Below are 26780 nucleotides of genomic sequence, written 5' to 3'. Positions count from 1 at the left end.
ACACAGGGAAGAAGGCCATGTGAAGAAAGAGGCAGAGGTGAGAGTGACGCTTCCAGAAGCCGAGGAATGCCAGGAGCCACCGGAAACCGGAAGAGGCAAAGAAGGCTTCCCGCACGTAGTATCCAGAAGGAGCGTGGCCCTGCCGACACCTTGTTCTCTGACGCTTGGCCTCCAGAATGGTGACAGAACACGTTTCTGTTGTTTTAGGCCACCCAGCGTGTGGTGATGTGTTACAGCAGCCGTGGGAAACTAATACAATCCCTTCTAAAGCTCCCCAGAAATTCCAACTTCTTTGTCCTCAAAGGCAAGGTCTAGATCTTTCATTTCCTCTAGAAACCCACACAGCCTCCTCTAGTGCTAGTGTTGCTAAAAGAAAAATTCAACGATGTCAACCTTCGTTCTTCTTGAACGGTTACAAAGAGGTAACAGTGTATCTTTTTAAATTACATGTTTTATCTTGAGAGAGCTGTAGACTCACCTCAATTCAAAGGTCCCATTGTGCCCTTTTCCCAGTTTGGGCTCATGGGAACATCTTGCAAAACTATAGTATAGAATCACAACCGAGATACTGGCGTTGATATGCTCCAGCGATGTGATTCCCGTTCCCCAGTTTTCTGTACTCAGTGGGTGGCATTATTTAGTTCTGCCCACCACCATCGAGATAGACAACAATTTTGTCACCAGGGCTATATGGTATTGTAATACATGCAAAAATATGCCTTATCTGTACGTAGATGTGTAAATATTAATGTAATGGCTGGTTCCAAGACAAACCTTTGAAAAGCCAGGATGAGATACCATATTTACACAGTCCTTAAAATAGAAAGCAAATGTTTCCCAAATACTCGGAGTTACTATGGGAGGGGAGGAAAAAAGGCTGATGTTCACCCAGAGCGGGTTCCTCCAACAGGACCCAAAAATCCTACCTTGTCCTTTTTGTCTTGTCGAGCATACGGAAAACACGGGATCACGGCAGTCACCCTGGAAGATGACGCGATCTTACAAGCGTTGATCATGATGAGAAGCTCCATGAGGTTGTCGTTGATTTCTCCACAGCCACTCTGGATGATGTAGACATCTTCGCCCCTCACGCTCTCACCGATCTCGACGCTGGGAAAAGAAAAATGCCATCTGTTAATAGTCAAGTATATTTGCTGTCTTCGAGGTCCCCTGGAGCACCGTTAGGTATGATAAGTGGCCAGGATTCACCATACGCATCGGTGTCCAGGGTACGATCGGGGGGGCTGGTCACACGGGCTCCATCTGCCCGGCCCGTACCAAAGTTCCGGACCCCCAGGTGTTCCGCACTAACCACACTGTTCATACAGGTGAGTAGGGTGAGCTGTTCGTATCTGGGAATGGGGGGGGGAGCCGTTTCCAAAACGAAGTTCCCAAAGGCTAGCTGAGGACCACCTTGTGAGCAGAACTTTTCATGTAGGAGAGGGTCCACTATGCTCGTTAGAAATAGGTCTCAGTCCTGTTATATTGACTTCTTTCTGCTAAATAGCATATTGAGTTTTTACTTTTATTAAAGTTACATATACACACTGCTTAAAAAATTCAAGTCATTCTGGGGGCGCCTGGGGGGCTCAGTCAGTTAAGCGTCTGACTCTTGATTTCAGCTCAGGTCATGATCTCAGGGTTCATGACGTTGAGCCCCACGTCGGGCTCTACGCTGACAGTGCGGAGACTGTTTGGGATTCTCTCTCTGTCTCTCTCTCTCAAAATAAATTAAAAAACAACAACAACAACAAAACAAAGCGAAGTCATTCTGTAAGCCTTGTAACAAACATTCCAGAGGCAACCAATTTGGACTCTTGGTATGGTTTTTAGGCATTTCCCTTCAAGCCTCCAACTAGTAAGTTCGTATAGCTTCATTTTGATTTTTCATTTTAAGCATCATGTGTGGTCATCGTGCTATGAAGACGAGGAGATAAGTCTATCCCCCCCCCACCCCCCATTGCCTGTACCACCTGCAGCCTTCTGGTCCCACCATCCCAACGGAGATCAATACTCCAACCAAATACGACAGCTACTGTTAACTGTGTAAATGCTACTCGGAGCCGAGCCACAAAGTAAACTGCAATCCAAGTTTATATTTCCCTTTTACACACAACTTTCGGTGCTTTGTTCTCCCTGGAGTGTATTGTCCTACCTTTTCACCTGCTACGTTTTCTGAGTAGTGATTCCAAATTCCGGCCTAAACGCTTGGCTGACAGTCTACATTCCCACCGTGTCAGAGGCCCCAAGAGTGACATCCATGTCACTGGCCCACCCGTGTTTGTCCCGTCGCCTGCTGAGCCAGGTTCTCTCTGCCTGTGCACAGATGCCATCCCTCCCCCCGGGGGGGGGGGGGAATCCCACCACCCCTCTCCCACACATCATTGCCCACTTTCTGTATCCTCTTTCTGGCCACACTTCTTTGTTTTGCTGGTTGGCATCCTCCAGTAGCTTCTGGAGAAAGAGTGAAGAGGGGCTTAAAAAGTCTTTGAAAGTGGCATGTTGGACAATTCCTGTTTTGTGGGCGGAGAATCCTGAGCGCTCAACATGCCCGCAGGCCAGCCCGTCCCTGGCACGTGCTGGGGCACGTCCTTCACAGCACTGCCAGGCGCCCGGGAGACCTTCGGCTCTGCTACAATGCTGGGTTCGAAAAGCCTAATCTTCTTCCAAGTGATACCTCAGGAACAATGCGAGCCGAACTCGAAGGCCGTGTTGGCTTACCCACCGTCTTTCATCCGGAGATAAGACTGCAGCAAACTGGACAGCGCCCAGCTGGATGGAGAAGCCGCTCAGAAATCCTCCCCCACGATGCCGCCGCCGCCCCCCCTCCCCAGGACAACGGCCACACCCGCCCGCATCTGGTATCACCCCTCGACATACCACTTCAGACTCCCTCCATTGCCTCACGAGAACCCCAAAGCTACAGCGCCCACCCCCCCGGACTCATTTCCCCAAGGAAAGGGCCATACTTGCGACAGCGCTTATGCTTTCTAAGCCTGTAATGTGTATAAAGTGCTTTACCATTTCTATGACATTCACGTCTTTTTAAAACGTTGCTGAAGTTTTGATCACTGCACCCCCATCCAACCCCATTTCCCCCATAAGCCCTGTGGTCTTTATTGTAGGACTTTGCACAGCACGATGATTTTTAGGAGAGCATTCCAGTAAGACCAGCTGCAAAGGGGCTCCCTCTAAAAAGAAATATCGTGAATCTTATTTTAAATGACAACTAGACCCAATCATATTGTTTTCTCTAAAGAGCCGATTCTTTCTTAAAAATAAAAAAAAAAATTTAAAGGAGTCCGCATTTGGAATCCATGCAGTAGTCTATTGAGTCAACAGAAGCTTCTACCCAACCTCAACTAGAATAATCAGAACACAGGGACGCCTGGGTGGCTCAGTCGTTTGAGCGTCCGACTTCGGCTCAGGTCATGATCTCACGGTCCGTGAGTTCGAGTCCCGCGTCAGGCTCTCGAAACACAAAAATGAAGGCTTTCAAGTTGAGCCGATCTGAAAATGACTTTTGGTAACAGTGGAAAATGATGACCCACTTCAAGTTGAACCAGTCTGACACCACCCCCAGGGTGAGAGAGACACAATTCTATGTGCTCCCTCCTATTTCGAGTTCTAAGGGGCTAAATGTAATTCCTTTGTGAGCATCCTCTCAACTGTGGAATCAAGTCAATTTGGAAATCACAGGAGGCTGAGCATAGTGTGGTAGGCAGAATGGCCCTGCAAAGAGGTCTATGTCCTAAGCCCCAGAATCCCTGAAAATGTTAGTTCCATGGCAAAGGGGAAACAAGTTGGCAGATGGAATTATGGTTACTCATCAGCGGACCTGAAAATAGGGGGATTTTCCTGGAGTATTCCAGTTGGCCCAATGCAATCACAAGGGTCCTTGAAGATGGGAGAGGGAGACATACGAGCACTGAAGCAGCGTCAGAGAGATGCTACGTTGCTGGCTTTGGAAGATGGAAGAAGGAATCAAGGGCCACAGGCAGCCTCTAGAAGCTGAGAAAGGCAAGGGAACGGCTTCTCCCCTCGAGCTTCCAGAAAGGACTGCAGTGACCCGTGACAGACCTCTACCCCACACAACCGGAAGATGTGGCAGCGACCCAGAGGGCACGGGCCTGCAAAGCCTAAACCACTTACCGTCTGGCCTGTTACAGAAAAAACTTGCTACCCTCGTTATGACGCTTTATCCCAAAAGACCTGCTTCTTTGGCCTATTTTTCTTGGGGAACCTCAGGGCCCGCATGACCAGCAGTCCGGCAGAGGCTGAAAAAAATCCTATCACCATGGCAACTTTTCTTCCTGCTTCTACTCCTAAAGATGATCACGACCAATCTTTAGTGTAGGGGCTTAATTTCAAACACTTGTGGCCAGAAGGCAGCATCCATTTGGCATTCAGATGGAGAATGTTCACCGATCCGCCAATAAGAAGGCAGATGAGTTTATCTGACTCAACAATGAGTGAGTGTGCTCATTGATGAAAAGGCGGCTGCAGAGATGCTTTGAAACTCTTCCCATCAAGAAGGGGATTGGCGCCTGGGTGGCTCAGTCGGTTAGGCAGCCGACTTCAGCTCAGGTCAGGATCTCACGGTCTGTGGGTTCGAGCCCCGCATCAGGCTCCGTGCTGACAGCTCGGAGCCTGGGGCCTGCTTCTGATTCTGTGTCTCCCTCTTTCTCTGCCCCTCCCCCCCCCCCCCGGCTTGCTCTCTGTCTCTTTCTCAAATAATAAACATTAAAAAAAATTCTAAAAAAAAAAAGGGGGGGGGGGGACTGGATTTGGGAGGACTCTGCCCGACAACCGATTGTGACAGAGGCGACAATGCACTGACTTCAGGGTCCAGACCTTAAGAGACTGGTGCGGCCACTTCCTGCCTCCCGTGCTATGGGAAAGCTCAAGCAGCCGCTCCCAGGCAAAAGCTAGCACCAAATCACCAGCCGTGTGAGCGAGCCGTCTTCAAAGTGGACCCGCCACCCCCAGTTAACTGCCCCAGATGCCAGCACACGGGGCGCTGCCCGGGCTGTGGGTGTGGGAGTGAAATAAACAATTGCTGTCTTAAGCTGTTGAATTCTGGGTGACTTGTGACACAGCAATAGATAACCAGAATGTCGGGTCTCTCGGTATCAGCGAACAACCCCGTGGGCAGGTTAAGTGACCGGGGCTAAAATGTTAGAACAGACCCGCAGACACCTTCACGGTGGGACTTCAGTGGTCTATAGCGAAGCTAGGGCGGGCATCTCTCTGCTGTACCTCAAATGATTCAGAGATGAGAAGGGAAAATCAGGAGGCCCTGTGTGCCCGATGAGGAGGGGGATGGGGGTGGGCATGCCCGGCTGGCTCGGTTGGTGGAGTGGGCAACTCCTGATCTCAGGGTTGTGAGTTCGAGCCCCATGTAGAGACTCCTTACAAAAAAAAAAAAAATCTTAAAAAAAAAAAAAAAAGTGGGGAACGGAAGGAGTGATAAGCAGGACATCAAAGCAGATTTCTGGTCCCAGCTGAGGGGAGACGTTCAGGAAGGGGCGTCTTAGGTGAGCTGAATCATTTTTCTCTTCCTTTTACCCTGTGTCTCATCCCTGGGACCACACAGTAAAAACCAGATCACTAGTACAACACCTAGTATAGACAGGACTGTTTGTACAAATCAACCCCTGGGCCTAGACAGTTTATGGGAAGGAGAAAAGTCAGGAAGCAAACGTTTTATATTCTAAGTACTAAAAACATATCATGTTGGGGCACCTGGGTGGCTCAGTCGGTAGAGCAGGAGACTCTTGATCTCCGGGTCATGGGTCTGAGCCCCACCTTGGATGTAGATATTACTTAAAAAACAAAACAAACAAAACAAAAAACATATAATCTGACTACAGAGGCAATTCCCAGAGTTCACGTTTCATGGTTTTCCAGACCTCACGATTTCTACTTATCAGGTGGTGGTGATAAAATACTGGAAAGCAAATAAAACGGAGTTAAAACAAACATACAATCATACTTCAAAGCCTGAATGAGTTGCACCCAACAGTACATCCAGTATTTGGAACAGAAATCCAACAATGACTTCACGACGGACTTCCGAGCTAGATTTGCTGCTCCTCGGCAGCACAGGATCGCGTTGCACGGAGATAACACAGGAGGGCAACAAATTTGCTTTCAAAATCTACTTCGCCCAGACATTTCTCCCCTACTTACACGACGCCAGCTCTTGAACAGAAACTATCACCCCATTCTTCTTAGAGCTCCTGAGACCTAAATAGGACTGGCCAGACATCACAACATTCAAACCTAGCTACGCTCTCCTTTTCCAGAGCCTTCCAGGGCTTCTGTATGAAACTCCACAAAGCGGAAATCTTTGGCTGAAGGACTCCTGGCATTTATGCCACCTGTTACCCATTCCCAAACGTTTCTTCACTTACAGAATCAACAGGACTATGTGTTGCGATTTCCCACCCGGAAGAAGGGGCTTCATATAGCCTAAAAAGTTGACTCGACAGACACCATTTTCCCCGTATGTATTAACAGAACTCCCCAGGAGCTCAGAAATTTTTGACTAAGCCAAAGGCCATCAAGGTTTTCTCCCATGCTTTCTTCCAGAAATGCTTAGTTCCAGGTTTTACATTTTAAGTCTGCAATCCCTCTCAGGGTCATTTTTGACATGGTGAGAAGTATAGATGGAGGACTGTTGTTGGGTTTTTTTTGCTTCTGTTTTTTGTTTGTTTGTTTTTGGCAGCCTGCATCAATTGTTCCAGAATCGCTTGCTGAAAGTGTTGATTGAACTGGATCTTTGCCAAAGATACACACATGATTAGTGTGTACAGGGCTAAGCATTTAAGGGGGAGAAGAAAAACAGGAGAGCAATTTGAAATTGTTCAAAGAGCTGGGTGGACTCAGGCAGGTGGAAAACGGGGCCCCTGTCGCGCTTCCGAGAGTGGCCACCAGCCTGACGTCACTGAACAGAGGTGACCGCATCTCCTGGACCTGAGACACAGGTGGCAGTTACGCCCGAACCATGCGTGGCCTTGCTGCTGGAGACAGCAGAGTCCCAGGCCTACGAAGAGGATGAAAGCGTGTCGTGTTTGGGGCAGAAAACTGAAGAGGACGCTCAGGGGCACCAGCACGTGCCCTCTGGAGCTCTCGCGCTCTTCAAGCCCTCCGCACAGACACCCCCTCTGGCTAACCCAGACTTCTGCACCCCGGCTGCTCCGGAGGGTCACCCGGGAGCTTTTACAACACCCACGCACCCCCCCCCGCCCCGCCCGCCGCGTGGATCAGAGCTCCCGGGCAGGGAGGGGACGCGGCTTTCGGACGGGCCCCAGGTGAATGCAGGGCACAGGCGGGCAGAGGACGTGGGCGGAGCCGGGTAGAGGACCGGCCAGGCGCGGATCCGGGAGCACCGGGCGAGCACACCCAGAGGCGTCCGTCGCCGCGTGCCCTGCACCCAGGCGGTTCCCGCCGGCTGCGCCCACCTCTCCTCGACGCTGGTGACCGCCCCGAGGTCGCCCTTCCGGGCCCCGGGCCGCCCTCCTCCGCGTCTCCTGGGCGCCGCAGCGGTGGCGCGGAGGCCGCGTCGTGGCCGTCCCGCCCCGGAAGGGGGAGCGGGCGGCCGCGGAGTGGTCCGGGGTGGGGAGCGGGGAGTGGAGGGGGGGCGGCGACGGGCCCGGCCCGGCCCCGCAGCCGCGCGCCCGGCGCCCTCCCCGGCCCGGCCCGGCCCGGCCCGGCCGCCGGCGCGGCCCCCACCTGGTCTCCTGGTTGCTGAACTTCTTAGTGACCACCTTGCCCAGCTCCAGGCCCAGGCGGTCGGCCACGCGCTGGGACAGGTCCTGGTGCGAGCTGCCGCTGAAGAGCACGATGTTGGGCATGGCGGAGGCGGCGGTGGCACCAGAGGCTGCGACGCGAGCGGGAAAGCGCGGCTGTCGACCAAGGGAGGAGCGGAGTGGAAAGTAGCTGGAGGGGGCGGAGCTGCAGGGGCGGAGTCGGAGCCGGGCTCGAGGGGGCGGGGCTTGGTGGACCCGGAGCGGGGCGGCGGAGCCGGAACGCGCCGCGGCGGGACCCGGGGGGAGGAGGAGGAGCTGGGGGAGCTGGAGGGAGCGGAGCTGGGGAGGAGGGGCTGTAGAGGGAGAGCTCTCGGCCCCGTTCTAGACCTTCCCGTCCAGCCTCGAGAGGGAGGGCCAATGAGCCCGATTAACTGGGCACCGCGGGAGGGTGCGGGAAGAGGCTGTGGACGTACCTAGCAACCGGGAGCGAGCCCCCCAACACGGAATACCCCCAAACCCATTGCAGACGACTGGTGTTCAGCTCCAGGGATCTGTAAAACTCTGACCCGCGGGGCCGGATCCGCAGCGCTGCCCATTTGTACCGGAGCGCTAAACATGAGCATTTGCAATCTGTGTGATCGTACCTGTCCTGCCATCGCACCCCAGTCAAGAAAAATAGTATCCCCTTAATAAATAAATAAATAAATAAATAAATAAATAAATAAATAAATCCTTTCCTCTCTTTAGTAGGTGCGTACTGCAAAAAGCTGTACTAAATTATTTTTATTTTTTGTATTTTGTCCATAAAACCACTGTGAAAATTTGTTGTCTCTCTTGTTATGTGAGTACCTACGTAATAACCTCTCCATTTTGCCTCGTGGCCCGCAAAGCCTAAATTATGTACTATCTAGTCCTTAGTCAAAATTCGCTGGTGCCTCAACTGCTACAAAATTGCCGGCTGCCCTTGAAAAAAAGCCGCCAATGCCAGTGGCCATCTGAGACCTGACCACACATGGAGGGGCAGGGTTACTCTCCATGCTGATGGTGAATGGGAGCAAACCGAGGCCCCTCTAGATTCCTCGTCTTTAGGTAGTCCTCAGGCCAGTTTTGCAACGGCCAGCCAGTCGTTCTCCTGGCCTGACCCCAGGAACCTCACCCTGCCCCCTGCCCACTCCCGCCAGGTGGTCCCCAGCCACCGCTCTCCATAGCCCCTGAGCCTGCTCCTTCCCCTCTCCCCCTGCAGAAGGGAGCAAGAAAGGTTTTCCCAAGCAAATGCCAACCTCTGTGCACAAATCAAATGTAGAGGAAAGGAATGTATTACATGAGAATGTGGGCCCCACGTGCTAGTCCTGCTGGCCAATTTAATGCTTCTCAATGACAACAGATTAAACAGGTCGGATAAATGGCTGGGTTTTCCGCTGCCAACAATTGGCCCTCCGTCCACACAGAAGGCAGCTTGTAGCCCGCTGTAAACTGACCTCCTATTATTGGGATTTGGGGGATTCTTGGGATTATTCATGTAATTGGGATGTTTCATCTGGGTCCATGTACTTTTCTTTAAACTCCTGAATCCGCCTGTTTACCCAAAAGTTGTCCAAAGCACCCATTCTGGCAGCATTTTCCATTCTTCCTGGGGATGTGTATGTGCTCTATTATTAAAAAAGAAAAGAACAACCCAGCCCTCCTTGCAGTGAGTTGTTATCTCTGCGTTTTACAGTTAATTACCATGGCAATGAGATTTATGCTCATACTCAACCATATGTCTAAAATTTTTACTGAATGAATCTCCTAATGTAATTATTTTTAAACTCTCCTAATAACATTTTCTACTAACAATATTGCTGTAATTTTTAGGTCCTTAAACTTTTTTTTCTCAGAGACAAGCTATATACATGTTCTTTTCAGCGGGAAAGTGGCCTCTTGTCAGCAGGGCAGGACCATGGTTCTTTGGTAACAAAACTGATGCACTCTCGAACGCAGCAGAAGTGAGTGAAAGCCCCTGGTCTCTGAGTATGTTAATGGTCAGGGGTTTGGAAGCTAGGGTGGAATCCTCACAAACTATGACTTCAATGCTGCCAGGGAGAAACAATATGTAGGCTGGGGCAACCAACAAAATCGTGGTTGGCTCAGCCCTTTGATGAGTTACTAGGCTTAGATGCTGAGGGGAAACAAGGAGACATGTAACATGGGGACCATGGAAAATCATCGTGAGTCGCAGACTGCCCGGAAAGCTGTCACTGGTAAATGTACAGGCTTCAAAGATCAGCTATAGACGATTTTATTGAAGTGTGAACACTTTCTCTCCCAAGCCCCTTTATCCTTGACCCAAAGGACCCAGGGTGTTGTGAGGAAACCTTGGTGTTTTGCAGGTTTCTCAACCTTGGCGCTCCTGACACGTGGGCTGGGTAAGCCTTTGTGACGGTGCTGTCCTGTTCACTGTAGGACGTTTAGCAACATCCCAGGCCTCTACCCACTAGATGCCAATAGCACCTATTCGCCAGTCGTGACAACCAAGTGTCTCCAGTCATTGCCAAGTGTCCCCTAAGGTGTAAAATCACACCAGACTGAGAACGGCTTGTCTGAGCAAACCCCCGTTCCTTTCCTCTATGTGGGCCTCTCCTCAGGGCTTTTCCGGCTTCCTCACAGAATGGCTGTACAGTTCCAAGAAGGAGTGTTCCAAGAAGATAAGCCTCAATGAGCAAGACCTTCACAAGCCTCTGGTATTATCTTATTTGCTAATGTCCCATTGGCCAAAGCAAGTCACGTGGCCAAACTAGCATCAGTAGGGTATGGGACAACATACAGGCATCAATACTAGGTCCAATGGTCCACCAGTTCGCAACCACAGTGCACTGCTTGGACAGAATGTGAAGTTGAGAGAGCCTTCAGGAAAATGGGACACATATGCAAAGACTCAAGACTCAGGATGAAGAGAACATATGCCATGTGTATATGTGGTCTCAGACTTGGGGCAGTTGGACGATATTCATTATTCTAACATAAAATATTAGCGGAGAATATAAGAATGATAAGGGACTTCCATTGTTGGCTTCTACCTTCACTGACTCATCAGTAGGGCTGATATGAGCAAACACCGATTTGACTTTGCGAACCGTTTTCACATCCTGTGTTCCACACATCATTTTGCCGAGATCTCTGAATATAGAAAGAGCTCTAAATATTTGCAGACATGAACAGACACTTCTCCAAGGAAGACATCCAGATGGCCAACCGACACATGAAAAAATGCTCAACATCACCCATCATCAGGAAAATACAAATCAAAACCACAATGAGATACCACCTTATACCTGTCAGAATGGCTAACATTCACAACTCAGGCAACAACAGATGTTGGGCAGGATGCAGAGAAAGAGGATCTCTTTTGCATTGTTGGTGGCAATGCAATGGGTCCATTGCAAGCTGGTGCAGCCACTCTGGAAAACAGCATGGAGGTTCCTCAAAAAGCTAAAAATAGAACGACCCTACGACCCAGCAATGGCACTACTAGGCATGTATCCACGGGATACAGGTGTGCTGTTTCGAAGGGACACAGGCACCCCCATGCTTATAGCAGCACTATCCACAATAGCCAAAATATGGAAAGAGCCCAAATGTCCATCGATGGATGAATGGATAAAGAAAATGTGGTATATATATACAATGGAGTATTACTCAGCAATCAAAAAGAATGAAATCTTGCCATTTGCAACTACGTGGATGGAACTGGAGGGTGTTATGTTAAGTGAAATTAGAGAAAGACAAAAATCATATGACTTCACTCATATGAGGACTTTAAGAAACAAAACAGATGAACATAAGGGAAGGGAAACAATATAAAAACAGGGAGGGGGACAAAACAGAAAAGACTCATAAATATGGAGAACAAACTGAGGGTTGCTGGAGGGGGGAGGGGGGACGGGCTTAATGGGTCAGGGGCATTAAGGATAGCTACTCCTGAAATCATTGTTTCACTATGTGCTAAATAATTTGGATGTAAATTTAAAAAAATAAAAAATAAAGTTAAAAAAAAGAAAAAATATATACATATATGTTTTTTCCATCTATTACCTATTTATGACCTTTGATTTTTTTCTATTAAATTATTGCATTTTAAATATATAAGCCTTCTTTGTATGTAAGGGCCAATTATCTCTTACCCATCATATAAGCTATGAATACATAATCTTAGTCTGTCATTTAAAAAATTAGTTATGAAAAAAAAAAGATAAGACAAATGTTGATGAGGATGTAGAGAAACTAGAACCTTCACACAATGCTGGCGGGAATTTAAAATGGCGCCTCTGCTTTGGAAAACCATCTGGCAGTTCCTCAAACAGTTAATCATAGAATTACCATGTGACCCAGCAACTTGACTCCTAAGGGCAGAGCCCAGAATCGAAAACAGGTACTCAAGTAAATAGTCTGCACGAACGTTCATGGAGTACAATTCACAATAGTCAAAAGAAACAAACAACACCGATGTCCAAGAACCGATGAGTGGCCAAACAAAATGTGACCTGCCCACACAATAGAATATCACTCAGCCATGAGGTTCTACTACAATGTTGCGTGATTCCGTTTTCGGAACAGGCAATACACTAAAAGCCATTGAATTTTACACTTTAAATAGGTGAACTGAACAGTACATAAGTGATATCACAGTAAGAGCTGCTAAATAAAAAAGATAAGGACATTTTTCTTCATGATTCCAACACTGTGATCATATCTACCATATTAACATGTCAGACATTGTCTAACAAATCAATATGTCTAAGATATATTGAGATCGATCACTACTTTAAGGTGGTGACAGCCTGATTTCTCCATAATAAGGCTTTCTACTCTGCAAAATGCCAGTTTTCTAGTTCTATCATCCCTTACTGTCTACAAACATTAGCTGGAGCTCCTCAGCACAGAAAAGCTAAAAAAACGAAAAATAAATAAATAATTAAAAAACAAAAAAGAGCTTTCTTTCACCCTCTGGGGCTACTTTGTTATCCCAAAATACAGTTTGTACTGGAGAAGCAAGATAAAAGTTTCATTTTCTTCCCTTTATCAATTTGCAACCATTCGTGGAATGATAATTGCCTAAAATGTACCAAATACATAAAAATCAATGAGTCTATGATGGTAGTCAATTAAATGAAAACCAGAACAAAACAAACAAAAGTAAATTGCCCTTGAATCCAGTGGTCATTAAGGAGTAAGCTTTCTGTTTTTTATTTTTATTTTTATTTTTGAGAGGGTGGAGAGAGGGGCAGAGAGAGAGAGAGAGAGAAAGAGAGAATCTTAAGCAGGCTCTACCCTCAGCGCGGAGCTAGACGCAGGGCTCGATCTCACGATTGACAGGGGTGAAATCAAGAGTTGGATGCTTAGGGGCGCCTGGGTGGCGCAGTCGGTTAAGCGTCCGACTTCAGCCAGGTCACGATCTCGCGGTCCGTGAGTTCGAGCCCCGCGTCGGGCTCTGGGCTGATGGCTCAGAGCCTGGAGCCTGTCTCCGATTCTGTGTCTCCCTCTCTCTGCCCCTCCCCCGTTCATGCTCTGTCTCTCTCTCTCCCAAAAATAAATAAACGTTGAAAAAAAAAAAAAAAAAGCCTTCAGTCTTTAAAAAAAAAAAAAAAAAAAAAAAGAGTTGGATGCTTACCTGACTGAGCCACCCAGGCGGCCCAAGAGTAAGTTTTCTTTAGAGGCAAGGTGAAGGTGGAATTAGCTGATTTCTTGAGTAATTGCATGGCATTTGATGCCTTCCAGAGGAATGCCCTTTCCATGTAGGTCGGATCCGTCACTTCTGGAAATTCGATCAAAGATAAAGACTCTGGTGCCCTCAGTGAGCTTAAGAGAGCTAGATCCAGCATACATTATTCAAGCAGCCAGGGTGGAGCTGGGAGTGTGAGGGAGTTTTACAACAGCGGAGCTAGAAGTTTCTTAAATGGGACACGGCATTTGCAATGTTGTGAGAAGGTGGGCTAATGTTCTGATGATAGGAGTAACATAAAGTAAGTTAAGTTAAACTGAGCTTCGTATCAGCATGAGCCAAAGTGACAGAGAAGTGGGGGGTCTAAATGAAGTAGGGCCCAGTAAGAGCACGTTGTTGCAAATCCTTTCTAGAATCAGGGAGCCACTGAGAGAAGGAATAATGATATTGTACCTGTCTGTAACACCACATGGCAGGCCTTCAAACTAAGGAACAGAGAGGTTAGGGAACTTGCCCAAGGCCACACAGCTACACAGTAGAGCCGGGCAGCTTTTCCTATTTATTGCCTCTCAAGTCACTCCATTGTGTAAGTGGGAGCAGTTGAAGAAGGCTTTCCATTTTAGATCACTTCTCCATGACCATGTTTTCCGCTCCTAAGTAATCTCGGTAACACCATTTTAATAAGGATTGTCCCACCCACCCAACATTTTTTGGAATGTTGTCGGAATGCCTTCCAAGCACGATCCTGGGCTTTCTTGTCCTCTTTGTCCTTTTTATAAGCTCTCCTTACGGTCATCTAGGTCCATGACCGAATCCTGATGATGACTTAACGTGTTTATATCCCCAGCTCTGACCCCTCTCTCCAGGGCTAGACTTGAACATCCAACTCCGCGGCACGGGTGGGCAAACTAATCCTGTTCATGGCCTGTTTTGTAAATAAAGTTTTGCACATTCACCCACTAACCCGTTGTCTATGGCTGCTCCGTGCCACCAGGACAGAGTTGAGGAGTTGGCCAGAAATCACGTGGCTCTAAAGGGTAAATATTTACTACTTGGCTCTTTACCGAAGAAGCTGGGCCTCTCCAATGAGAAGCATTTTTTTCCTCCAGTGCCACTGAGATATAATTGACCTAGAACTTCTGTATGTTTAAGGCGCACAAAGTGTCAATTTGATACACTTACGTATTGCAAAATGATTACTGCCGTAGCAATAGCTAACGCCTCTATCACGTCACGTAATTACCATTCTGTTTTGTGGTAACAACAATTAAGATCCACTCTCTTAGCCACTTTCAAGTATATAAGACAGTGTTATTAACTAGAATCACCATGTTGTACATTTGATTCCCAGGGTCATTCATCTTATAATTGGAAGTCTGTACCCTTCGAGCAACATGTCTCCATTCCCCCCCCACAGTCCCTGGTAACCACCACTCTACTCTGTGTCGTTCTGAGTTCGGCTCATTTAGTTAGTTAGTTAGTTAGTAAGCTCTTTGCCCAATGTGGGGTTTGAACTCACGACCCCGACATCAAGGGTCTCATGCTTTTCCAACTGAGCCGGCCATGCACCTCTTTTGCCTTTTTAGATTCCACATAGAAGTGAGATCATACAGGGGCGCCTGGGTGGCTCGGTCGGTTGAGCACCCAACTCTTGATTTCGGCTCAGGTTATGATCCTAGGGTCATAGGATCAAGCCCCACATCGGGCTCTGAGCCAAGGGTGGAACCTGCTTGGGATTCGTTCTCTCTCTTCCTCTGGCCCTCTACCCTGCTCACACGTGCTTTCTCTCTCTCTCTCTCTAAAATAAATAATAATGATAATAGTAATAATAAGTGAGATCGCAGAGTATTTGCCTTTCTCAGTGGCTTATTCCACTTCACATAATGCCCTCAAGATCCATCCATGTTGTGTGTGTGTGTGTGTGTGTGTGCGCGCGCTTTCCATTTAGCTGTTGACTCAATGCTTCTCCTCCCAACAACCCATTCTTCCCTCAGTACACAGCACCACTAACTATCCAGTTGAGTCAAAAATATGTAAATCATCCTTGATCCTGACCTTCCCGCTGCTTTTTATGTGCTGAGGCTGTTGGTTCCGTTTGCAAAGTCTCCATCCAAGCCTGTTCTCTTCTCTCCACCTCCATGGTCACCAGCCACCCTGGGCTTGGACCTCCTCTACAACATTTTCAGTATCTTAGCCTCCTCCCGTCCCTTTCCATACAGCAGTCAGAAAGAGTTTTTTTTTTAATCAAAGCTAATTGTATAATGTCAGCCTCCTGCTTAAAACCCGCCTATGGCTTCCCACGGTACTTGGAACTGGCCCATGTCTAATCTGCCAGGTTCATATGCCCTTCCCTCCCTGACTGTCAGCCTCTCTAGTCTCCTGCCTAAAACACAAACAAACCTTCCGGCCACAGGACCTTTGCATATGCGCCTTCCTCTCTCAGAGAGCTCTTTCCACTGGCTCCTCCATCACAGGCTTGGCTCCTTTGATCTCTTGGTGCCAGCTTATAAACGTCATTTCTTTAATCTCCCCTCAAACCACAAGCCTCCTTCCTCCCCCCACCCCAACTCCGGTGTCTCTTTTTCTCATCGCCGCCTGCGGTAACTGCCGTCATTGCGTTTATCTTAATCTGTAGCTATCGTTTGTTGCTTTTATGTGCATATTGACTCCGTGTGCCCCTAGACTGTAAGCAGCACAGAGTCAGAGATTGGGTCCATCTTGGTCACAGCTTTGTCCTCAAAGTCCAGCATAGGAGTTGGCCAGATAGCAGCTGTGTGTCCACAGACCTTCAGTTATGGACACTGTCATGTAACTGTCATTTTATTCAATGTGTCATGATATATTATTCTTTGGGGTGTTTTGTTTTGTTTTGTTTTGTTTTGTTTTTTGCCTCCAACCACTTAAAATGTAAGAACCATTCTTAGCTCCAAGGCTGTGCAGAGGCATTTGGTCATAACTGGTTTGCAAGCCCCTCATCTAGCACATTCCTTGGCAGATTCTCACCACTTTTTCCTTCTTTTCTTTTTTTGGAAATAAAGAAGATGTGCCGGGCAGAACTTAAACATGAGAAATGTTCTCCAATCAATACTCCTTAAATGTGCATTCTGAGAGGGCACAGCACCTGGTTAAATAAAAATGCGGTTCTCTTGCAGTTGACCCGTTCAATATAGACAGAAACCAAAAGCCCCTTCAGAGTTTGGCATCTTCCTAAGGATCCACTTCCCTCTACGCTGTGCAGACACGGCCACTCTCATAAATACTCCAGTAATAAAATAGGAAGTAATATCAAGCGACCCCTAGAAACTTCTTAAGAGAGACCGTAGACGACAAATAACAAAACACATCCATCTGATCATTGTATCATAAGGGACACCCCCCCCCCAAATCTTTCCAGTTCTACCACTGGCTTTCTGTCCCCCTGGATCCTGAATTGCCCCAACCTTTTCTTCTCTTTCTCCAGAACACTAAGATCCTTTTCCTTGGAGGAGTGGGTCGTGACCATGAGAACAGCACCCCCATCAGCAGTATACGTGTTCTTGCTGGTGCTGGTTTCATTCTTTTTTAAATTGCTTTAAAGTTTATTTATTTATTTTGAGAGAGTGTGTGTATGTGCGCGGGGGAGGGGCAGAGCGAGAGAGGTAGGGAGAGAATCCCAAGAAGGCTCCGTGCTATCGGTGAAGAGCCTGACGTGGGGCTGGAACTCACCAACCTGAGCTGAAACCAAGTCGGACCCTCAACCGACTGACCCCCCAGGTACCCTGTCATCAGGGCTGTGAAGGTAACACAATTTCTCTTTCTTGTCCCGTCCTAAAGCTCTTTTGTTCCTCGGGCTCAGAGGTGCCCGTTAAAAAGACACAAAGTGTTTATGCCACCTAATTAACTTAGCAAACGTAGTGGGGAAATGTTGAAATCCACGGTTCTTCATGTTTGTCAAAAAACATTACTTGAGGGGCCCCTGGGTGGCTTAGTCGTTTGAGCGTCCGACCCTCGGTTTCCGCTCCGGTGGTGATCTCACAGTTTCTGAGTTCAAGCCCCACGACGGGTTCTGTGCTGGCATTGCAGAGCCTGCTTGGGATTCTCTCTTTCTCTCTCTCTCTCTCTCTCTGCCCCTCCTCCGCTCACACTGTCTCTCTCAAAATAAATAAATAAACTTGAAAAATTATTTTCAAAAATAGTGTTTCTTTTTTACAAAAAAAACGAATAATTTTTGAAACCTTTTTCTTTTTCTCCAGCATAGAACTCTAAAGGGGGAGAAAGAGTTCGGAATGTACTTTCTGAAGATTTATCATATGTAACAATTTGAATTACAAGGACGCTTCTTAACAAAAATAAAACTGTTCATTTCTCTGAATGCCAACTCATGACAACTGTCTACATATCAGTTCTCCAAAACACGATGTGATTTTCTTGATCTTTTAAAAGAAGAATGATGTGACCTTATTCAGCCTTGAAAAAAGCCTCAGCTCAAGTGTCTTTGGGGAAAAAGCCATGCTTAGTAAATTATTAACCCCACTGGCACTCCTTCAAGGTTACACGATCTTAGGTAAGAGACAGACTGTAGCCGCGACCAGGAATTTTAGTGCAAACACACTCCTCTGGAATATTTAGACCCTTACAAGGTGCTTGAATTCAGTCCATAACATACATTTAATAAACACTCCTATCGAGTGAAATACAAAGCATTAGGCAGACATCATTTCAGTTTAATATAGAAAAAGGTTGCTCATTAATTCCTTCATTAATGGAAACCCCAGAGGGAACATGAGTCCCTACTACGTGCAACATTCTTTCACCTGGAGACATTTAGTTCTTTCCCCAAGCCCACTGGCTCTGGCCAAACATGAGAAAACTGAGGCTCAGAGAAGGTTAGTAAGGCATCCGAGGTTAGTGGTGGGCAACACTTTGAACTCCCTTCTCTGTCTTCTGTTTCTACGTTTGATTTTTAAATATTTTTTTAAGTCTATGTATTTGACAGAGACAGAGAGAGAGAGAGAGAGAGAGAGAGAGAGTGAGAGAGAGAGAGAGAAAGCAGGGGAGGGGCAGAGAGAGAGGGAGAGAGAGAATCCCAAGCAGGCTCCGAGCTGTCAGTGCAGAGCCCGACACGGGGCTTGATCCCACGAACCGTGAGATCGTGACCTGAGCCGAAATCAAGAGCCAGACACCCACCCACCTGAGCCACCCAGGCGCCTCCTTTTTATATGTTGAAACACGGAAAATGATTGCTCAGTCTTCAATCTTGGATAGGGTGAGCTCGCCTTTGGGACCCAGTGGGACTCCAGACATCTGATAATAGCCACAGGTGAATAAATAGATCTACAACTACAGTGGGAAGAAAATTAATATAAAAATCAATACATACATAAAATTATAAATGTGCTCCCTGTATACTCTGAATAAATGAAACTATACCAACCCCTAACTATTTACCCAGTCATCTAAGTGCTAGCATAATGCTCATTAGACATTCTAATAATTTCTAAATCATTCCTGATTTTTTTGTTTGTTTGTTTGACACAGCTCTGACCAGCTAAATGATGCTTCTAGAGGTCTGAGCGGTGATTTCACACAAGGAACCACCTCGAACTCATCTAGTGCTGTTCCCCTTACATGGATGTTATTAGGGCCCCAATCCCAGATCTTGGATTCGTTGCAGCCCAGGGACCACCATGCTGGGTGCCCTGGATCTCAGGTGGCAGAGCCTGTGAATACCACAGCTTTCCACACGGCGTGGACCCGAACTCTGGCTCTGCAGACCACGGGGCCACCAATATCCCTTGCTGCAGCCTTCTGGGCACCCCCACCCCAATGCCATCACCAGGTACCCGATACCAGCACCGCCCCCACACCCCATTGCCCGCCTTCGAAACTGCCAGTAAGCTCTGTTATCTGGTGACTCCTTATCTAATCAGCAGAAAATACATGTTAACGGCAGCGACATTCTTCTCGGCACTGAATTCACTCTCAGCTTCTGATGACCCAACAGCAAACGGATGAAAACATTTTTTCAGCTGCTGTTCCCAGTTGGGATATTAATATGATGATTACCTTCCACTCACAAGTTTGTATTCGAAGGCCACTTATTCACTATTTTCACTACGACTAGCAGTCACTATTTTGCCATCTGCCAATCAGTAGACACATATGTCAATGTCAGGTTGAAACTTACGAAATTGCTGATATGCAACCATTTCCACCGGACGGTTCTAACAACTCGAATGGCAGTGCTGGGTGTGCCTGTGGGACACGTTCCCTGATTTAGATAAATTTGCTTCTCTCTTGGCCACTGGTTCTCGAACAGGGGCAGTTCAGTCCCCCCCGGGAGACGCGTGAAAATGTCTGGAGACGGTTCTGTTTGCTGCAACTTGCGGGCTATTACTGGCATCTAGCATCTGTTTCATCTTGACTAGGACCCACCTTACAGTTTTCATTAACTTGGCAAAGAAAATCATAGGCTAGGAAATGGGTAGACCACAAACGGATAAAGAAATCCTACCGTGATTATAAAACGATATTTGGAACCCCTGGCTGGCTCAGTCGGTGGAGCATGTGACTCTTGATCTCAGGGTCATGAGTTCAAATCCCACATTAGCTGCGGAGCCTACTTAAAAAAAACGGGGCACCTGGGGTGCCTGGGTGGCTCAGTCAGTTGAGCGTCCGACTTCGGCTGAGGTCATGATCTCGCAGCTTGTGAGTTCGAGCCCCGCGTCGGGCTCTGTGTTGATGGCTCAGAGCCTGGAGCCTGCTTCTGATTCTGTCTCCCTATCTCTCTGCTCCTCCCCTATTCACACTCTGTCTGTCTCTCTCTCTCAAAAATAAACATTAAAAAAAAAAAAAACCAGGGCACCTGGGTGGCTCCATCAGTTAACCATCCGACTCTTGATTTCAGCTCAGGTCACGATCTCACAGTTGGTGAGTTTGACCCCTGCATCAGGCTCTGCGCTGACAGTGTGGAGCCTGCTTGGGATTCTCTCTCGCTGCCCCTCTTCTGCTTGTTCTCACTCTCTCTCTCTCAAAAATAAATCAGTAAACATTAAAAAAAAAAAAAAAAAACAGTGATGTTTAAGTAAAGAGATAACAAATGAATGATGCCATTGTCTACTGTCCACACAGAATCCGGGTCTATAACAGCTGGCCTTCATGTCTTTTCAGGCTTTTCACCAAAATCCTCCCCTAACAGACCCTCTGCCCCACCCACAATGGTTTACCTGCTTGTGTTAAGATATCTTGTTTTTTCTGGAATTTTTACCTTAGCCCATGCCTGAACTCGGCCGTGTTTTCACTCTTACTTCCTACTTACTTGCTACACTTACCACGGGTGATGTTCCCGGACACCGCGGTTGTTCAATAGGTGTATTATGAATGAACTAATCGAACATATTTCACACATGTTATTTTATGTACTTTCTTTCAAAATGAAGTCTGGGGGCACCTAGGTGGCTCAGTTCAGCATCTGGCTCTCGATTTTGGCTCAGGTCACGATCTCAGCATCAGCAGGCTGAGCGTGGGGCCTGCTTAAGAGTCTCTCCCTCTGCGCTCTCTGTCTCTTAAAAAATAAAAATCCAGAGATCTGAAGCTCTGGTCCTACTCTGGCATCCACCCACAATTGTTTACCCCCTAGTCAAGGCTAGTGCCTTTCTGGTCCGTTTGTCATTATGCCATGCCCTAGTTGCACATTTCCATCCCTGTCTTGGCTCCCGCAGGCGGCTGGGCTGATTCTCCTTGTCTACCTCTAAGCCTTAGGACCCATTTAAATTAAAGGACAAATAGCTACCCGGCTCCGATTATCCTGGACCCGCAGCTCGGGATGCGCGTGCATCTGGAGAATTTAATCATCCTCCCGGGGAGGCAGTGTGCTTTTACTGTTGAAGGAAAAACAACAACAACAAAGAGTGTTTTGAATAGGTCTGTATAAATGTTGCCTTAATGTGGAGGCGATTGTTAAGTAGGTGATTCTGCACCGTCTGAACCGACCTTGGCAGCTGGGCTGAGGTGGGGGGAATGGAGATCCACGCTGATGAGTAGATGTGCTCCGGATGACACAGGATCTGTTCCCACCCGCCTTGCACTTTTAGGGCGTTAAATGTAATCGCAATTTCGAAACAAATAATGCATCGCTAAGAACAAAAGTAACAGAATTGTCTCCATTTCGGTTTTTGCTTCAGATACCCTTAGTTGGCTATCTTTCTTTCCCTTCGGACTCAAAGCAGGTTTAGCTCCACTCCCCAAGTAGCAGTTACTTCGGAAATATATTTTAATTTTTTAATTTAGGAAAGAAACCCCCAGGAAAGCATTTCATGACCTTGAGTTAAAGATCACTATATGCGAATCACACCTTTAACTGTCTTATTAAACTAGGGCTTTAGTCCAGTTACGTTACGAGATACCAGAATTCAGAAAAAAACACCGGGGAACCTCCTCAAGAGAGAAATAAGGTTTTCCTAGAAGTTCTTCTTTCCATAGCCTCCACACCTTTTCACGAAGGAGAACAATTTTAATCGTTCCTTCTATTAGAATGATGAATAATAAAACAGCTGGTCACGTTGTGCTGTCCAGCTTCCTGCTGGAAACAAAACGATCAACCTCTATTTATCGTATTTGGCTATAATATATATTAAGCCCAGATTATGCTTTCTCCAAGCACTGGGCTAAGTGTTTGCATTTCTTATTCCAATTAATCTTCACAAAGCCGAAGAAGTAGGAGTCCCTATCCCCATTTTACAGATGAATAAGGGAGGAAGAGACTGACAGATGACACGTGGCAGAGCTTGGGTTTGAACTCGGGTGCATCCGGTCTCCCAAGCCTGGCAACTGAAGCATCGCGTGCACTGTCCCTGCCTACTGCTCCGGCTTGGTGTCCCGCGGTTCCTACGCGCGAAGAGAAAAGCCAGCAAGAGCATGTTTCTGTCCCCGTTTCCATGAGCAGGGAGCGGGGGTCTCTTGCTTCCCCAGTGTCTGGCTCATAACCAGGTCGCAGAGGCTCGGAGTTAGAAATGCGAAAACTGAACCTACAAGATTCCAAAGACCCGGTGGATTTGGAAGAACTTACGTTTGCAAGGAGTGGGTATGATTTCCCAGAGACGCGTGATGGGGGGGACCCCCAGACTTCGGATTCGACAAGACAGCTTTTGACGTTTACTGAACATCCGCTGGCTGGAGGAACCGAAAGGACCACTGGCTAGAAGCTGTGATTCCCAGCTGAGAGAGGCTCACACTTACAGGTAAACCCATTTCAAAGGCCACTTGAGACACAAAACTGATAATATTTTTGAGAGAAGACTTTAAACTTGTATTCGAATATGGGGGGGGGGTGTGTGGGGAGGATCGGTATTTGCTCAGAAGAAGAAAGGCAAGATCGACACTGAAGGTTGACAAGGAGTCATGGTGTCTGTTCCGGGGAGTAAAGATCTGTTAGCTGAGGTTTTCATGTTTAGAGCACAAGGCACAAAGTTCTCTTGAATATGGATGAGCTGGAACGGGTCTTTTAAAAACATGTTCTCAGAGAAAGTAGTTTTTAGAAGGAGAAAAAGAAAAGAGACGTTCTTCCTCTACCTGGAGAAACGGCCTGAACCAGCCTGAAGCCATCCCGGGAGAAACGGTACTTGAAGTGACAGTCTTGAAGTGACGGCCCCTGGGTTGGGCTGTGGGGTCTTGCAAAAGCGAGCTGGTGGTGTGTCAGCTCTCGTGTAAGAAACACAAGTCAACACAGGCATCCCTGCCACCCCGCCCCGCTTCTTCCTTCTGTGACACCTGCCATCAGAGCAGCCCCACTATGTTGTACAAACAAAGGGGACTGTGATTCACATCACCGTCCATGTGCCACGGGCCACCTGGAGTTGTGCAGTGCACAACCTGTGTACCCATACATAGCAGCCCTGAGGGAGGGGAGTCTCTCTGGGTTTTGGAAAGTTCCTCTTTCTGTTTGCTTGTCTGCTGGATGGACAAGTACAAACCTAAAGAGCCAATGACTCGGACAAATATTTTGATGTGCCTAGCTTTAACCTAAAGAAGGGTTGCAAAGTAGGTGAATATACAACGGGTTTTTTTTTTTTTTTAACCGACTAATTTACAATATAGAAAAGGAGTCAGTTATCTTAAGAAATCTTGTGGTGAATTTTTCATAAAAGAGAGGAAGCCTTTCACAAAGTAAATAATCGTACCTCATATAATTAGAAAAATGTGGATTTTCCTGCCTCTGTTTTGCTTTAAATAAAGTACTTTTTTTTTTTTTTTTTTTTTTTGGGTAAATGCAGGACATTGCTCTGGGATGTGGCCTGGGCTTCGGGATTTTTATTTATTTATTTATTTATTATATTTTTTTTTAACGTTTATTTATTTTTGGGACAGAGAGAGACAGAGCATGAACGGGGGAGGGGCAGAGAGAGAGGGAGACACAGAATCGGAAACAGGCTCCAGGCTCTGAGCCATCAGCCCAGAGCCTGACGCGGGGCTCGAACTCCCGGACCGCGAGATCGTGACCTGGCTGAAGTCGGACGCTTAACCGACTGCGCCACCCAGGCGCCCCTTCGGGATTTTTAAAAGGTCCCAGGTGATGGTAATGCGCAGACAGATGTCAAAGCCGCTGGGGTAGTCCAGTCCCCCCCCCTCCACCCGGCTCTCCAGACAAACCTCTCTCCGAGCAGAGATCTTTACTGGACTAGAACACAGACAAGAACTTAGCCACCAACTCCGTCCACTTTCTTTCACATTCTTGTGTGTTTCATACACCATATCTTGAAACTTTTGGTTGAACTACACTTCGCATCGAATAGCTTCGAACATCTACTGTGCATTAGGCAGTTAAAAAGCAGCTCACATTTCAAGGATCGTTTCATTGTTCCAAAGAGACGATGGGTTCTTAATGTAGCCACTAGATGGCAGGAACTTGTAAATCAAAGCGAACATCTCCCCCGAAACCGATGATGAATCAAAGCATTTTTACTACAAAAGCGAGTGAATGGCCCCTGGATGAGGACGGGACAGGCTCAGGCAGTATTTTAAGGCAAGTGCCATTTATCTGTGATGCCTGTAGGGAACCGCCCGACCGCACCCCGCACTGGGGTCATCAGCAAGGGCTGGGAGAGCAAACCAAGTGGCAGACACGGCATGCGGATCCCGCCCCTCCCCGGCCAGTTTATGCAAGATGGAGGTGACAGCGAGTTTTCTGCTGCAGGATCCAGGACGCATATGCTCACGTGAGCAGTGGAGGCAGCCACATGCGCGTTACCTGGGGTCAGGGTTGTCTCCACGTCTGAACTATGGCAGGTGTGGAAGAGAAAAGTAGTTCGCTTCATCCCCGGCCATTCCCTGTCAGGGCTAGCGGGTGAATATGGCTTTTTCTGCTTTAGTGTTTTAGCCTCCGATCAGGTCGGGTCCTTGGACAGACTGTGTCCTTTTCAAGTCTCGACGAAAAGCCCCACCTGCTAATTTTCAGCCCCCAAGTTGTCGAGTGAAATTGCCCTTCTAAGGCAACGACTCAGTGTCTTTGACAGTTAAGGCGGGACAAAAGCCACCTGCAGAACACCCCCGTGACTCATTTCCACTTTCTGGTGGAGGAAGGAGGTAGGTGATACCAAGGCCATGCTGCTTTACCAGCGTTGGTGGCTAATGTCATCTTTAGCAACAAGAATGGGGAAGACCGGTGTTTGCAAGTCGGAGAAAACATATCGAGCGTGTTATTTGAAAATGTATACAAAATATTGTTTTAAAGTAAGCCCTTCCTGGGGCGCTGGGTGGCTCAGTCGGTTGAACGTCCGACTTCAGCTCAGGGCATCGTCTCCCAGTTCGTGGGTTCGAGCCCCGCGTCGGGCTCTCTGCTGTCAGCACAGAGCCTGCGGGGGATCCTCTGTCCTGCTCTCTGTCTGCCCCACCCCTGCTTGTGCATTCTCTCTCTCTCAAAAATAAATAAACATTTAAACAATGAATGAATAAAGTAAGTCCGTCCTACGTTCCCTGGTTTTTCAGATAGGCGCAAATTTCCCAGTTGCCTTTGCCCCAGGTGCGGGCATGTGGCCAAGTTCTAGCCACTGGAACTGGAGCAGAAGTGACATTGAGCATCACATACTCCCCCACGGCCCTCCTCACTTCCTACTGGTGGGAACCGTGGCAGCTGCCGTGGGGCTGGAAGCCACATGCTGAAGATGACCGCGCGGCCATCGGTGCGGCTCCCCCCGCCCCCCCGCGACTGCGCAGAACACAGCCCCTCCCTCCCCTGTCCCCACCAACCTTGCACACTGCACCCCCTCCTGTCCCTCCACTGCTATCCCTTCAAAGTGTTCTGGGAATCAGAAACAAAGTGTTCTGGGAATCCGCACGAGCCGTTACATTCTGGATCCACTCGTTACAGTGGTTTGCCTATAACAGAGCATTGATTGTGCATCCTCCGTGACCTTGAAGTTTGGAATGGTCAGTTCTGCGTGACTTTCAGGGCTCTGGGCTTGTGTCGCGGAACGCTGAATTACAGCGCCCCGCGACCCCAGTCGCACACCAAGTTGCATTCCCGAAACCTTACTCTAGCAACTTATGACCCGCCTAGATGGAAAGCCACTGAAACACAGCGCTAGATGGGGGGGGGGGGGGGAGATAGCAGCGGCCTGGTGAAGACAGAGCTGCGGGGGCACGTCCCAAGGTCCCCCACCATCCCTGGACCTGGGACCAGTGTCGGGGCGCGCACCCCAGTCTCCTCCCGTGTAAAACAATGCAGTCGCGGGTGATCTCTTCCAGGGCTGAGATTTTAGGACTCTGCAGTCATTCAGTTTTTGGTCTTTGCGTTTTCTTTACTTTAGTTTTCAGTTTGATGAACACCGACTTTCTAAATTAATTATTCTTGTTCAATCATCGTCAGAAATATTGTATTGGTTTCAGGTATAGACATGCTGGCCAGAGGGTAGGGTCACCTGGGTGACTCTGTCAAGCCTCTGACTTCAGCTCAGGTCATGATCTCGCAGTTTGTGAGTTCGAGCCCCACGCCGGGCTCTGTGCCGACAGCTCGGAGCCTGGAGCCTGCTTCGGATTCTATGTCTCCTTCTCTTTCTGCCCCTCCCACGCTCGTGCTCTGTCTCTATCTCTCAATAATCATCGTTAAAAAATTTTTTTAAAAAGCTTTAAGATGTATGTCCCTGTACTCATGATGGAGAAGAAATGAAGGAATGTTTAAGAAATGAAGAAATGTTTAAGAAATATTCAAAATGGGGGCGCCTGGGTGGCTCAGTCGGTTAAGCAGTAGACTTTGGCTCGGGTCATGATCTCACGGTTCATGAGTTTGAGCCCCACGTCGGGCTCTGTGCCGACAGCTTGGAGCCTGGACCCTGCTTCGGATTCTGTGTCTCCTT

General features: G+C 47.8%; 1 protein-coding gene across 1 annotated transcript in view; it reads right to left on the bottom strand.

The window, feature by feature from the left end:
- The window catches only part of PRPS2 (phosphoribosyl pyrophosphate synthetase 2), a 35591-nt gene extending 27627 nt beyond the window's left edge, over positions 1 to 7964 (bottom strand). Inside the window, exons 1-2 of the mRNA XM_045470770.1 lie at positions 7738 to 7964; positions 927 to 1110 (exon numbers count right to left, since the gene is read on the bottom strand). Of these exons, the coding sequence (XP_045326726.1) occupies positions 927 to 1110; positions 7738 to 7859 (306 nt within the window). The 5' untranslated portion in view covers positions 7860 to 7964. The remainder of the gene's footprint in view (positions 1 to 926; positions 1111 to 7737) is intronic.
- Between the last annotated feature and the right edge of the window lie 18816 nt (positions 7965 to 26780).

Source organism: Leopardus geoffroyi, chromosome X (genome assembly GCF_018350155.1).
Source record: "Leopardus geoffroyi isolate Oge1 chromosome X, O.geoffroyi_Oge1_pat1.0, whole genome shotgun sequence".
In the NCBI taxonomy this organism is placed as follows: Eukaryota; Metazoa; Chordata; class Mammalia; order Carnivora; family Felidae; genus Leopardus; species Leopardus geoffroyi.
The sequence above is the reverse complement of the archived record's forward strand: the minus strand, read 5'-3'. Positions and strand labels throughout refer to the sequence as shown.